This window comes from Panthera onca, chromosome B4 (assembly GCF_046562875.1).
Source record: "Panthera onca isolate mPanOnc1 chromosome B4, mPanOnc1 haplotype 2, whole genome shotgun sequence".
Lineage (NCBI taxonomy): Eukaryota > Metazoa > Chordata > Mammalia > Carnivora > Felidae > Panthera > Panthera onca.
Window position 1 is genome coordinate 24,421,698 of NC_138345.1, and position 12,891 is coordinate 24,434,588.

General features: G+C 43.4%; 1 protein-coding gene across 7 annotated transcripts in view; it reads left to right on the forward strand.

Annotated features, from left to right (window-relative positions):
- Positions 1 to 12,891, forward strand: part of PDSS1 (decaprenyl diphosphate synthase subunit 1) — a 42,537-nt gene that overhangs the window by 7,896 nt on the left and 21,750 nt on the right. For 6 of the 7 annotated variants that reach the window (XR_009617617.3, XR_009617618.3, XR_009617619.3 and 3 more), the window contains exon 5: positions 10,102 to 10,243. Coding sequence is in view for 4 of the 7 variants with exons in the window: in XM_060659126.3 (XP_060515109.1) it covers positions 10,102 to 10,243 (142 nt within the window). In the remaining 3 variants the exon portion in view is untranslated. Of the gene's footprint in view, positions 1 to 8,296; positions 8,543 to 10,101; positions 10,244 to 12,891 lie in introns of those variants that run through there. The other variant, XM_060659128.3, reaches the window with a different exon arrangement.

The window sequence follows — 12,891 nt, forward strand, 5'->3', positions numbered from 1 at the left end:
CTTTAATGCCCTCAAAGAACAACTTCAGCTGCAAATAAGCATTTCGAAAAGAATTTTAAAAGCCAGATTTGGTTTTCCCACTCCGAAGTGAAGAATAGCAGGGTGTATGCATACATGTAATCATAATACACACAGAGCAGTTAGTCCAAAGGTTATCATTAAAAGTCATGAGCTACGCCCACTGTGCTTCAAGTCTGGGCATCACACCCCCGAGAGCCTGCCTTCCCATGACCTTTGGAAATCTGCCAAAGAAAAATCTTAAAAGAAGGCGTTTTGACTGTTGGCCCTCAACTTTTGTGTTTTGAACATACATAAAATCGTTAAACATTGAAACCGTGGTATCAAAGGAAATCTTAAAAGGAAAAAGGATTGACCTCTTACTGTAGGCAGCCATCTTTGCAGTTCCCTCATCCCCTTTACTCTTGTACCCAGTCAGTCATACTGTGTATATAGGATTGCATTCTGCTTTGTTTACTCCCAACTGTGTTTTCACTGTTTACCACGATGCTGGAGTGTCTTCATGGTTGTTATTTTTACATCGTGTGATGTACCAATGGAAATTCCAGTACACCATAATGTACTCATCCATTTCTCTAAGGCTGGACATCTCTATGATATCCCCTCCTCCCAGTAGATGGTACTTTGAGGAATGCCTCAAGAGGGTCAGGTGTTGCCTCTCAGCAGCTGCTCTCCTCAGCCGTGTCGGCCTTTTGTTCCCCGCTGCTGGGCCTCCAGCTCCAGCACAGTACGCCACCTCAGAGTGCCTCCCACCCACCCTCCGAGACTCACTGAGTGCTCACAGTGCAGCTTCAACAGACAGAGCTCTCTGGCAGTGGGCCTTTCACTGTCCTCAGGTCCGCTTCCACTTCACCGGGGAGGCAGAGCAGCAGAAATGAACCACATTTGAATACATCTCATGTGACCTAGAGCAGGGTTTCTTGGCCTTGACGTGACTGATGTTTTGGACCAAATAATTCTTTGTGTGGGGGCTGTCATGTGTAGTATAGATGTTTAGCAGCATCCCTTGCCTCCCCCCGTGAGATGCCAGTTGCACCCCCTGCCAAGTTGATGAGCACCAAAAATGTCTCCAGACATTGCCAGATGTCCCCAGGGAGCAAAATCATCCCTGTCGAGAACCACTGGACTAGAGAGAGTGTGTGTTTATATTTTTATTTCTCAGATTTATGCGTAATACAGTCTGTTACCCTCAGAGATGACATGGGAAGGAAAACATTCTGCATCACTCCAAATCCTCTCCGGCTCTCCCCATGGTTGCAAGTTTTTTCAGTTTCCCTTACTGAAACTATAAACCATTAGTTATAGAAAACATGGGAGGATATAACACAACAAAGGCATTGCTAGTTTAAAAAGTTAAGTTCGGGGCGCCTGGGTGGCGCAGTCGGTTAAGCGTCCGACTTCAACCAGGTCACGATCTCGCGGTCCGTGAGTTCGAGCCCCGCGTCAGGCTCTGGGCTGATGGCTCGGAGCCTGGAGCCTGTTTCCGATTCTGTGTCTCCCTCTCTCTCTGCCCCTCCCCCGTTCATGCTCTGTCTCTCTCTGTCCCAAAAATAAATAAAAAACGTTGAAAAAAAAAATTAAAAAAAAAAAAAAAAGTTAAGTTTGAGGGGCACCTGGCTGGCTCGGTTGGTGGAGCAGGTGACTCTTGATTTTAGGACTGTGAGTTGGAGCACCACAAAAAGTAAGTTCAACACTGCCCTCTCTGGGGTGTTCTAGCTGGGGCCTCATTCTCCTGTAAGCGATTGGAGCAGGGCTCACCAAAGACACAGTGCAGAGGCAGTGTCCCGCATTGGAGTGGGAGTCACAGTGGTGGCATGCATTCAAGTCGTATACCACAGTATCCAGCATCTTGAGAATATTTGCTTCATAAAACCCTTTTGAATCGGGCTCATCATTAGCTAAATATCCAGCTGTGCCTCTTACAGCAAACAGACGTGTGGGAGTCGGGGAGCTTCTGGAGACCTGGGCCATTTCTGGCTCTGCTTGCTGAGAAAGACCTAGAACAACATTGACAAAAGGTAGCTGTAGATTCAGGGGCGGGAGCCACAGAGCTTGTTTGCGGCCAGCACTGCCAGAGACGTTCCCAAGCCCCAGTAGCACTAGAACCCATTCCAGTACTTCAATTGAGAGATCCCTGCTTTGTTGTTTGACAACCCAAGTTTAATGGCTTCTCTGTGGCTTATCAGATGTTATCCTCTTGTCTGTGAAATATGTATTACATAGGTAAGTAATAATCCTGGTGAGGGTTTTAGAAAACCGAATAGAGCAGATACCTAAGAAATAGCGAGGGGGAGGGATGCCTGGGTGGCTCAGTCTGTTATGCCTCCAACTCTTGATTTTTGCTCAGGTCCTAATCATATGGTTTGTTGGATTGAGCCCCGAATTGGGCTCTGCGCTGACAGTGCAGAACCTGCTTGGGATTCTCTCTCGCTCGCTCTCGCTCTCTGCCCCTCCCCTGCTCATACATGCACTCTCTGTCTCTCAAAATAGATAATAAAAAAAAAATAGCAATGGGGATTTTAATTGATTTTTCTTTTTCCTTTATTAAGCTTTTCAGCTGTCCATTAAATATTCTTTGCTAGATTACTGAGACTTCTTAACCTGAGGTCTGTGGGTGTTATGGGGGTCTGTGAGTCCTTAGAATTGTACACAAAATTTTTTGTGTATTTCTATTTTTCGGGGGAAGGGTCTCTGAAACTTATAATACATTCTCAAAAGGTAATACAGTCCTGAAGAGCTTAAGTCTCAATCTTTACATTTCTTGCCTGTATCCTAATAACTACAGTACCTGGGCTGGTAAAGTAGGAGTGCACACAACAGATGATTCAGACTGAAAGGTCCAGAAAACAGCTGGGCTGCTTCTGAAATGTGCCACCTAGATCCTTCTTATTGAAGAACTCTTGCTTCAGTGAAGGATTCCGTGCTGACCAGGTCTCCTTGACAGAGAACATTCAATTCTCAGCCTCTTCAAGAATATGTTAGCTGCAGAAAATCCTCTTGCTGGAGGCCATGAACTTCTCAAGCCAGCCCACATTCAGGGATTGAGGGAGGTGAGGGGCCATTGTGGCTCCAGAGCACGCTATGGATGGGCCTGCACTGCAGAAACTTCTCGCTCTACCCAGGCCTGTTTCCTCCTCTCCCCCTCCAAGCTGTTGACACCCAGGGCACTCCTGGATAGACAGGCATCCTGTATTCTAAACTTCAGAGTCTGCTTCCCAGAGAACCCAACCTGCCACAGAGCTCAGCAAACTAAGTGTAGGTCAGGACTTACTTTATTAAATAAATTAGATCAAAAATGATTTCTGTAAAATCGCTCCACTCGCTGAATGCTGCAGCACAACTGTGGTGTCTCATCTTCCTCAAGCCAAACCCTCTGCTCGGCTGCCTCATTGAAGGGATCTATTCTTGTCATTGATCTTGGCACCATCCGTTCCTGTGTGGAAGTCTTCCGGCACTGGAAGTGGCTATTGCTGCTAGTGATTGGGGTGACAGGACTGCCTACATTATATTGGCCATGTGTGTATCTGCCTTGGGCATGTGTGTATCTGTCTTGATTGTGCAAATTGGGCACTCAAACAACTGAGTCATCCAGGCACCCCAGTTCACTTTCATTTTTAATGAGGGTTTTAAAGATACTGATTAACGTGTAGATGTCTGTTGGCCTAAGGAGATAACTGCAAGTTGTGGCATCGTATTGTGAAAAATTTGTAGTTGTACTTGCTGGTTGTTCAGATTCCGAATCGGGGTTCGATTTAGTCTTTACAAAACAGTCTTTGCAAAATACTGTCTCTTCAGCTTAAAAAAAAAATACCAACTGTTTAAAGGTTTCTGTCCGTATTGTGTGTCATCTAGCCAGCTTTCAATTATATATGGTAGGGAATTTCTGACATTTAAAAATACTGTTTTAAAAAGATAAATATATGGAAGCAGCAGCGCATGAGGTGCTCAGAAGTATTGAAAATGTTCAGTTATAAAATGGACTGTTAACAAGAATTAATAAAAAGCAACAGAAATTTTTTTATTTATTATTATTGAGAAAGAGAGAGAGAGCATGCACACGTGCCAGTGGGGAAGAGGTAGGGGCAGAGAGAAGAGGACAGAGGATCCCAAGTGGGCTCTGTGCTGACAGCAGCAAACCCGGTGTGGGGCTCGAACTCAACGAACCATGAGATCATGACCTGAGCCAAAGTCAGATGCTCAACCAACTGAAGCACCAAGGCGTCCGTTACAAATTTTTTTTTTTTTTAAAGGATCTTAAGGAGCCCCTGGGTGGCTCAGTCAGTTGAGCATCTGACTCTTGATTTCAGCTCAGATCATGATCCCAGGGTCGTGGGATTCAGCCCGGCATCAGGCTCCTTGCTGAGCGTGAAGTCTGCTTAAGATTCTCTCTCTCCCTCTGTCCCTCTTCCCCGCTCTCTCTACAATTAAAAAAAAAAAAAAAAAAAAAGATAAAACGAAAACGATCTGAAAGTAGAGTCTATAATAAAGGACACCTACTGAGATGGAGAAGATTTTGATAACCAGACGGTCATCCATTTCGTTGGTTAGGTCGAGCTCAAGTATAAGGAGAACATTAGTGAGAGCAAGAGGCCTATAGGGCTTTTAAACACATGTGCACCCTCTTCTGGCGCCTACTACACCAGGATGATTTCATCACTGAAGGAATCAACTATGCTTGGATTCGCTGTGTCCAGTCTGAAAAAAAACCAAGTGCTGAGTTAATTCAGTAGCACCCAGAATCTGTTGCCTAGATAAGTGGTTGGTCTAAGACATCATCATGGTGGGTTGCTCCAAAGATCCCGAAACTTCTGCAGTGCTTCTTCGGTGGCAAGAAAATAAACAGCACGAACCCTGCATCATCTGTGATGCAGCTTTGCAGGCATCTGTTCTCTCTGGAGGTAAATATCAGGAGCAGCTGCTCTTGGATGTCAGTTCTGTTCTCTTGATGTCAGAACTACTGACTTCATGACTCCTGATCAAGCTTAAAACTGTGTTCTCAACCAAGAGAAATAGACTCCACTGAGTCTGATGTGCTTGTTTGGGTTTATGAAGGTGGATAGTCAGTGACCTCCTAATTCAGGTATCCCTCCTGCACTCTGCTGTTCTTCAGATGGAAAGTACCTTTGGTGTTCATGCCAATAGCATCCTCAACATGCCTGTAAGGAATACAGGAAAAGGAAACAAGATTGCAGAGGCCAGAGACAGAGGCCAGGAAACAGAAAGATGACACCAAGCATGAAAAGCAGAGAGTGAGAGATGGTCAGAAACCCTGCAGTCCTGCTCATTCTACCTGGATGTCTCTGTGGAAGATGAGACACTTCAGTGTAGTATCACTTATGAGGACAAAAGGAGATTTTAGACAGGTGCAGTGAAAGGTAATTTGAAGAATTTGATCCCTGACAAGGAAATGTTTGAGCACCAGCAAAAGAGGCTAGTGAAAGTAAGAAACCGTTAGGCTGCGGGTGCCTGGGTGGCCTAGTTAGTTAAGCTTCTGACTTCTGCTCAGGTCATGATTTTACGATTTGTGGGTTCAAGCCCTGTCACGGGCTCTGTGCTGACAGCTCAGAGCCTGGAGCCTGTTTCAGATTCTGTGTCTCCCTCTCTCTCTGCCCCTCTCATGCTCGTGCTCTGTCTCTCTGTCCCTCAAAAATAAAATAAACATTAAAGTTTTTTTTTTAATAAAAAATAAACTGTTAGGCTGAAAAATGGCCACACCGAAGGTATACACATCCTCATCCTTGGAGCCTGTGTTACGTCATGTAGCAAGAAAGGGTCTTTGCAGAAGGGATTTAGTTAAGAATCTTGAAATGGGGACATTATCCAGGATTATCTGATGAGTCTTACGTGCGGTCACGTGTCTCCCTATAAGAGGAAAGCAGAGGGAGGTTGATGCACACAGAAGGGAGGACCGTGTGAAGGTGGAGCAGAGAGATTTTGAAGATTGAAGTCCCAGGGCCATAAGCCAAAGTCTGCAGACAGCTGCCCGTGGCTGGAAGGGCTGGAAGGGTGCTCCGTGGAACTGTGTTCTGGCCTCCAGTACTATGAGAGAGTTTCTGTTGATTTAAACCACCAAGTTTGGGGGTGCCTAGCTGACTCGGTTAAGTGTCCTACTCTTGGTTTCGGCTCAGGTCACGATTTCACAGTTCGTGAGTTCCAGCCCCGCATCAGGCTCTGTGCTGGCAGTGCAGAGCCTGCTTGGGATTCTCTCTCGCGCTCTCTGCCCCTCCCGTGCGCACGCTCTCTCTCAAAATAAATAAACTTAAAAAAAAAAAACCACACCCAAGTTTGTGGTAATGTGTCACAGCAGCCACAGGAAACTAACACAGACCCCATCATTACATCACGTCACATCAGCGCAGGGAGGGGCCCAGACGGGCTTCCCTCTCCTTCTGGAGGTGCCTCTTCTGTGTCCACCAGTTCTGACACGAGCAGACCAGAGGTAAAGCAGGACACATCCCACAGTCTTCATAGGCAAAGGACTCCAGCTTATAGCAAGTCAGTTCAGTGACAGAGAAAGAGAAAATCTTACCTGAGTCTATATGGATATGTTGTTCAGCATGCTGAAAACTTGAATATGTGTGTTTTCATCAGGTAACTAGGAAATGCAGTTTGCTTCCTGAAGAATTTGATAGCAAAGGACTCTGCTTGCATTTTAAGTAGTGAGTTTTTTCAGACCAAACTAAAAAAGCATCCAGTCATGTCCTTTCAAATTCATAATGATGCAGAGTATAAGAGGGAAGAGAGGTCATCCTCCGTGATTTTGCATGTGAGCCGGTGAGCCATTCTGCTCTCTGAAGGGACTTGAGGAGTCGTTAGCTGCTCCCTGTCCCCCTGCCCCCCTGCCAAGTTCCAGGTCATGTTTAGGAGAGTGGCCTCTTGTTTCAGAGGCAGTGCAGCAGTGGGCCAGCAAAGGCAGAGTTTTTACGAAAAACAAAACCCTTTCTCTAGGAAAGCTTCCATTTGTGGCTTGTGGTAAATCAAATGAATACCTGATAGAACAGCATTTTTCAAACTTTGCGCATCAGAATCTCCTGACATGCTTTTTCCAAATACAGATTCCTGAGCCCCATTGTCAGATTTTGACTCCTCAGTCTGCATTTTCAAGAGTATGGATTCTGACATGGTGGACAAGGGTTATATATTTAAGAAACACTAAGCTTGGCAGAGTTCTAACAAGCAAAGGGAAACACTTACTTTTAGAATTGTTAGACAAAAAGAACATTTTATAATAGAAATAGAGCCTTCTGTATAAAATACCACTTGAGAGTTCTGGTTTTGATACAGCCTCTGTAGAGTTGGGAGTAGAAACTTCTGTATATCTGCTTTTAAAGTGGAATCACATTTACTATTTAAATTTGCTACCCTCATTCATTCTGAACCAAGGTAATCAATTGGCAACGTTTGAATTTCTGTTTAGAGACAATTTTCCCACACTGAGGGTTTACTTATAATTTGTTTAAGATTTCACATTATGTATTAGTGTGAATAGGAAAAAACCATTTTATTTAAATCACATGTAAACTGAGTCAAGTGTACATGGGGTGGGGCATGTCATTTTATGACTCCATCTATTTTTGTCTGCACTTGAACTATTCCGTTATAAAAAATGTTGCTTTAAATCTAATGAAGGGGAAAAAAACAAATATCCCAACGGGCTTGCTGAATCATCTCATACTCCGCCATGTGTGAAGTATGGGGGACACAGCCAACTTTCAGACCAAGGGGCTCCTTTTCTCAGGCTGTCTTTCCAGTCTGGCTTTTCTCAGCACCTCTCCCAGAAGCCAGGAGAGTGTGTCAGCTGTCACGGTAGGAAGTGAAAATGGTGCCCAGCTTTCTGAAGGCATGACTCAGTTTGGCACTTTGGAGCTTTCATCTTAAAGATAGTGTGAGAGTTTTCTGTAATCTGTAAATTTTGGTTCCAGCCATTATGCTGTGCTATGGACAAGCAGTGGCAGTATTTTCTGGATATAAGCTGGCACACATTAAAACTTAGTTGTGTAGGAAAAAGGACATCAAATACAATTAGAAAACATCTCAGGGGTACCTGAGGGTGGCTGTTGTTTATGTGTCTGACTCTTGATTTCAAGCTTCAGGTTCTGCACTCAGAGTGCAGAGCCTGCTTGGGATTCTCTGTCTCCCTCTCTCTGCCCCTCCCCTGCTTGCTCACTGTCTCAAAAATAAACATTTTTTTTAAAAAAGCATCTGAAATGTCTATTCTGCATATGGGCTGTGTCACAATACCAGACAACATTCTAACAAAGAATCCTGATTGCAGTCAGTAATTTAGCCACGCAAAATGGCCTTTCTGTATACGTGTAGTCGTTGACATTTCAAAATATTTTAAGACATCTTTGTCTTTAATATCTTGAAATTACAAAACTCCAGTGTGTCAGTGAGCACTGCCATTTCATCACAACTCCCCAGCAGGAACACCTGTCTGCCGACAGAGTTTATGATAATGGAGGCGGTGCCCAGCTTAGGAAAGCATAAGGAAGGCTAGAGGCCCTCGCAGTTGTTTTTCAAGGTAAGTTCTGCTACCAACTAGTAGGAAGTGTGTATTAGACCAAAATGCCATGGTGAAAATATCTGAAAGATGGCCTTTATACAAAACACCTGTGAATGTCTACCTCTTTTCCTGTGCATTTGAACTCAAGGTAGGGTCCAGTACATTCACCTAAAAGATATTTAAGGTCCAAGCCTCCTACCGTAGGGCCTGTGAGCAGTGTCTCATCAAGGGTTTCACAACAAGCTCTTTGAAGCCATTGGAACCTTCATTTTCCTATTTACGGTCCTGTTGTTAGAACTGGTCTCCACCCCGTGTTGCTTTACTTCTCCCGCCTTGAAAGACCATGGTGTGATCTGGAAGTATTTAGAACTGTTATGATTGTGACAGGTTAATAAATAATGCGCTGCACTTGGCAATCGATTTCTGGGCTAAGCAGTTGGAAGGGTCTGAGGCTTAATTCTGAAATCTTAGCTAAGAGTTGCCGGCAAAGCACCCTATTTTAAAATTATATTTAAAGCAAGATCAGAAGGTACTCTTCAGCCTGACTTAGTGTCTGTAGTTAAATACCAGCATCTTTAATGTACTTGGGCCTCATTTTCCATAGCTTTCTGCTAAATGTGAGGCTCTAGAATAGACACTATCTTTTGCAGATGTTCAGCCTAGATTATTTTTTTTAAAGAAAAAGTTCTGTTTCAACATCCTTCTCTCTTTTCCCCCCTGAAGAGATAACGTGATGATATTTTGAAAAGTAAGAAGCTATTGAATAAGTGAAACATTTCGTTACCATGCGTTTAAGTCAGGCATATGTTTTCGGTTTCAGATAATTCAGTTGGTTATTTCCCCAATTTGATTTTCTCAAAATTCAGCTTTTAAAAATTCCCATAGATGATGATTGTGATAATGATGATTAAAAAGGGGCACATTCCCTTTGAACTCTAAAACTCATAGCCATGTACCTTCTTGACAATGCTTATCCTGTATATTGTGTTAAAGCTGGGAAAGAAAAGTTTCCATTTCTAATGCCAGGGTGAAGTATGAATTGGAAGACCGTTGCAACAAAAGTTCTATCTGGGTGCTTGAGGTCTTCTTCCTAAACATTTCATTTAAGACAATATTAAAAGCTTTAAACATACTGATCATTGGTTCTTTAGAATACTTTTTCAGAGTGCTTCTTAACCTGTCTCCCCTCCCCCCCAAGCCCCAAAATCTCCTTATAACCTAATCACAATTGACAAGCTTCCCCAGACGCCCAAGACCACGATTCTAGGGCCTACAGCTGATTCTTCAGCCTCATGGCCAGACTTCTGAGATGTTTAAACTTTTTTGTTGTTAATCATACAAATTCTACTTCTGAATGTGCTGTCTACAAAATATAGCCCGGCAGGATAGCTCACACATTTTTAAAATGTTCTCCAAATGGTAGAAATGGCTTTGTAGGGAAGCCAAAGTGTTTATACAGTTTCTCTTAGAGAAATAAAGTTCTTTATCCTAGATCGGATGTCCAGTTTTGACAAGATGATTGCTGAGAAGGTTATAGGCAGCGGCTCTGTTAAAAAGCATTGCTTTCTGTTAATTAGAGACGTGCAAGCAGACCAGCGCTCCATAGCCTTAATTGCAGAAATGATCCACACTGCTAGTCTGGTACACGACGATGTCATCGACGATGCAAGTTCTCGGAGAGGAAAACACACGGTCAATAAGATCTGGGGTGAAAAGAAGGTACCGTGTTTTAGTTTCCTTTCAATCTTCTTACCCAACCACACACTCTTTGGGTTGCATTTATTTTTTAGATTTGTCTCATTAAAAAGTAAAGTATGCTTCCTCACATGCGGCCTTCCAAATTTCAAAATAGAATTCATGTCTTGTCTGTGTACGGACATTTGCTAATAGAGAAAACCATAGAAAGCTGAACTTCGTATTTCTGGTTATTCATAGTTTTACATAGAATTCCTTTTGGTTATTGAGAAAGAGATTTTTGTTGTTATCCAAAAAGCATGTTTCATGAGGACTCATACATTTTACTTCTGGGCTCAGAGTACCCAGATTCAGTTTGATTCTTTATCTATTGACTGCCATGTACAAGAGTGTCATGACAAGTAACTAAGTAAAGCTAAAATATATGTGTGTGAATATTATATTGTTTTAAATATAGGTACACAGAAAGATATATACACACACTGTGAAAATTCTACCTTTTGTAGAGGCTGTATAATTGAGTTTGGTTCATACATGTATATTTTAAAGGATATTTCCATAGTATTTTATCAGCATCTCTTGAAGGGGTATATAAGATGGGGACTTCTGCTTAAAGGTATTTAAATCATGTTTGAAGAACGGGAATGAAGCTGCACAAATGAATATGAAGACATATAGGCCTTTCGTGTGATGCGGGCAGCCCCCTCCACACGCACCTCCCGTGGCCGCCCTGCCTGTTTGAAGCACACATGAAACATTAGTGTGAATGAGGTTTCCCTTGGCTCGCCTTCCCCTCCCTCACACATTTATTTTTCTTCCCCTCACATATTTGTAGTACCTGGTTACCTTCTATTTTCTAATTGCCCTATGAAAAAGAAGAAATATATATTAATTGTTATCTTCACGTGCCGGTTTTGCTTTCTTGTACATGACTTTGCTGTGTAATCGAGTCCTGAGATCTCACTTATAAATCTTTTATTTCAAATTTTAAATTGAAAGGTCTTGTGTCCTATGGGCGGAATTCCATACATCAGAATGTTGTTTTTAAAAAAAAGGTGGGGGGGGAGTGCAGTTTCATTCTGGAGAGGTCATGGGTACCTTTATGACATGTCCCTGAGTCAGCTGTTCTCAGGGCCTGTCCCTAAAGCCTTAGTTAAGAGAACAAATCCTGGGGGCACCTGGGTGGTTCAGTAGGTTACACATCTGACTTTGGCTCACGTCATGATCCCACGGCTTGTGAGTTCAAGCCCAGCGTCGGGCTCTGTGCTAACAGCTCGGAGCCTGGAGCCTGCTTCAGATTCTATGTCTCCCTCTTCCTCTCCCCTTCTCCCATTTGCACTCAGTGTCTCTCTCTCTCAAAAATAAACATAAAAATTAAAAAAAAAAAAACCACCACCAACAACAAATTCGGGCCTTCTCCCTGCCTAGTTACTCCCCGCTGTGATCATCTCTGCTGTTGGGGGCCTCTTTCAGCCTGTGACTGGTCTGCCTTACACAGGCCTGCCTGCAAGCCTCCTCCCCTTTACCGCCTCTTAGCCAAAAGTACTGTGTGTCCATTGAAAGTCCATTCACACAGCACCTGCTCCAGGAGCCCACGGTACCCTGCCTGGGTTCCAGCCCTTCTTTCCTTTAACCCCTCAGCCAGCATTCCCCAGTGCCCAGTCTGGAGACCTTACTTTCACAGGCTGGAACCTTCTGGCCTCTGGGATCCCCAGGGCCAGGAGAGGAAAGACGTAAAAGCCTAGAGATCCTGAGCCCTCCAGCTGCAAATGATGTACGGGTGGCTGAAGGATAGACATATATGTGCACGTATATGTCATAATGTATACGATGACTTTGTTAATGTATATGTGTATGTTGAGATCACTTGTACAGTATGTTCTATAAAATGATAAATAGGTAAACATACTGAACATAATTTTAGGTACCAGAGAAAAGACAATAAAAACTTAAAATGTGGTTATGTTGAAAATTGTATGAATTAAAATGTCTATGAGATCAACCATTTATAACTATAACATAAAATGTAGGCATATTTTTAAATATGAAAATGAGTATGTTTAATTACAGTCTGTAATTCATTTATATATAATTTTTAATAAGCTACAAATACAGTATGGGCATCTACTCCCACTCTAAAGAAGATTGGAAAAAATATTGATTATCTAGTGTTCACTACAAAAAATTTTATCTGAGAATGAGGAGCAGTGTAATACAGTGCAAAGAGCTTTGAACTTGGAGCCAGGATTCCCTGGTTTGGTTTTCATTGAGAAAAATGCCAGGCGCTGGGGTGTGCCAAGTGCTGGCTGAGATCATTCCCAGCCCGTGCCCTCAAGGAGTTGGTAGATAGGGAATCAGTAGTTGAAGAAAAATGAGAAGACTGCAGTATGCACGGGGTGCTGTTCTCATGCAGATCCAAATGGACTTCCTAGAAGTGTCCTCTGTGCTAATTGTGCAGAGGAGTCAGCTCAGTGAAGAAGGGGAAGGACTTTCCGAGTAGAATGATAGGTGCACAGACACAACAGCACGGTGTGAGCGAAGAGCAAGTGTCCAGCACGGCCAGTCTGAGGGCAGCTGTACCCTGGTGGGGCCCAGGGATGAAGCGAGAGAGTTTGACCCTGTCCATCTCCACACATCCACTTCCTCAGCTCCGATTGGAGAGATCTGGGAAC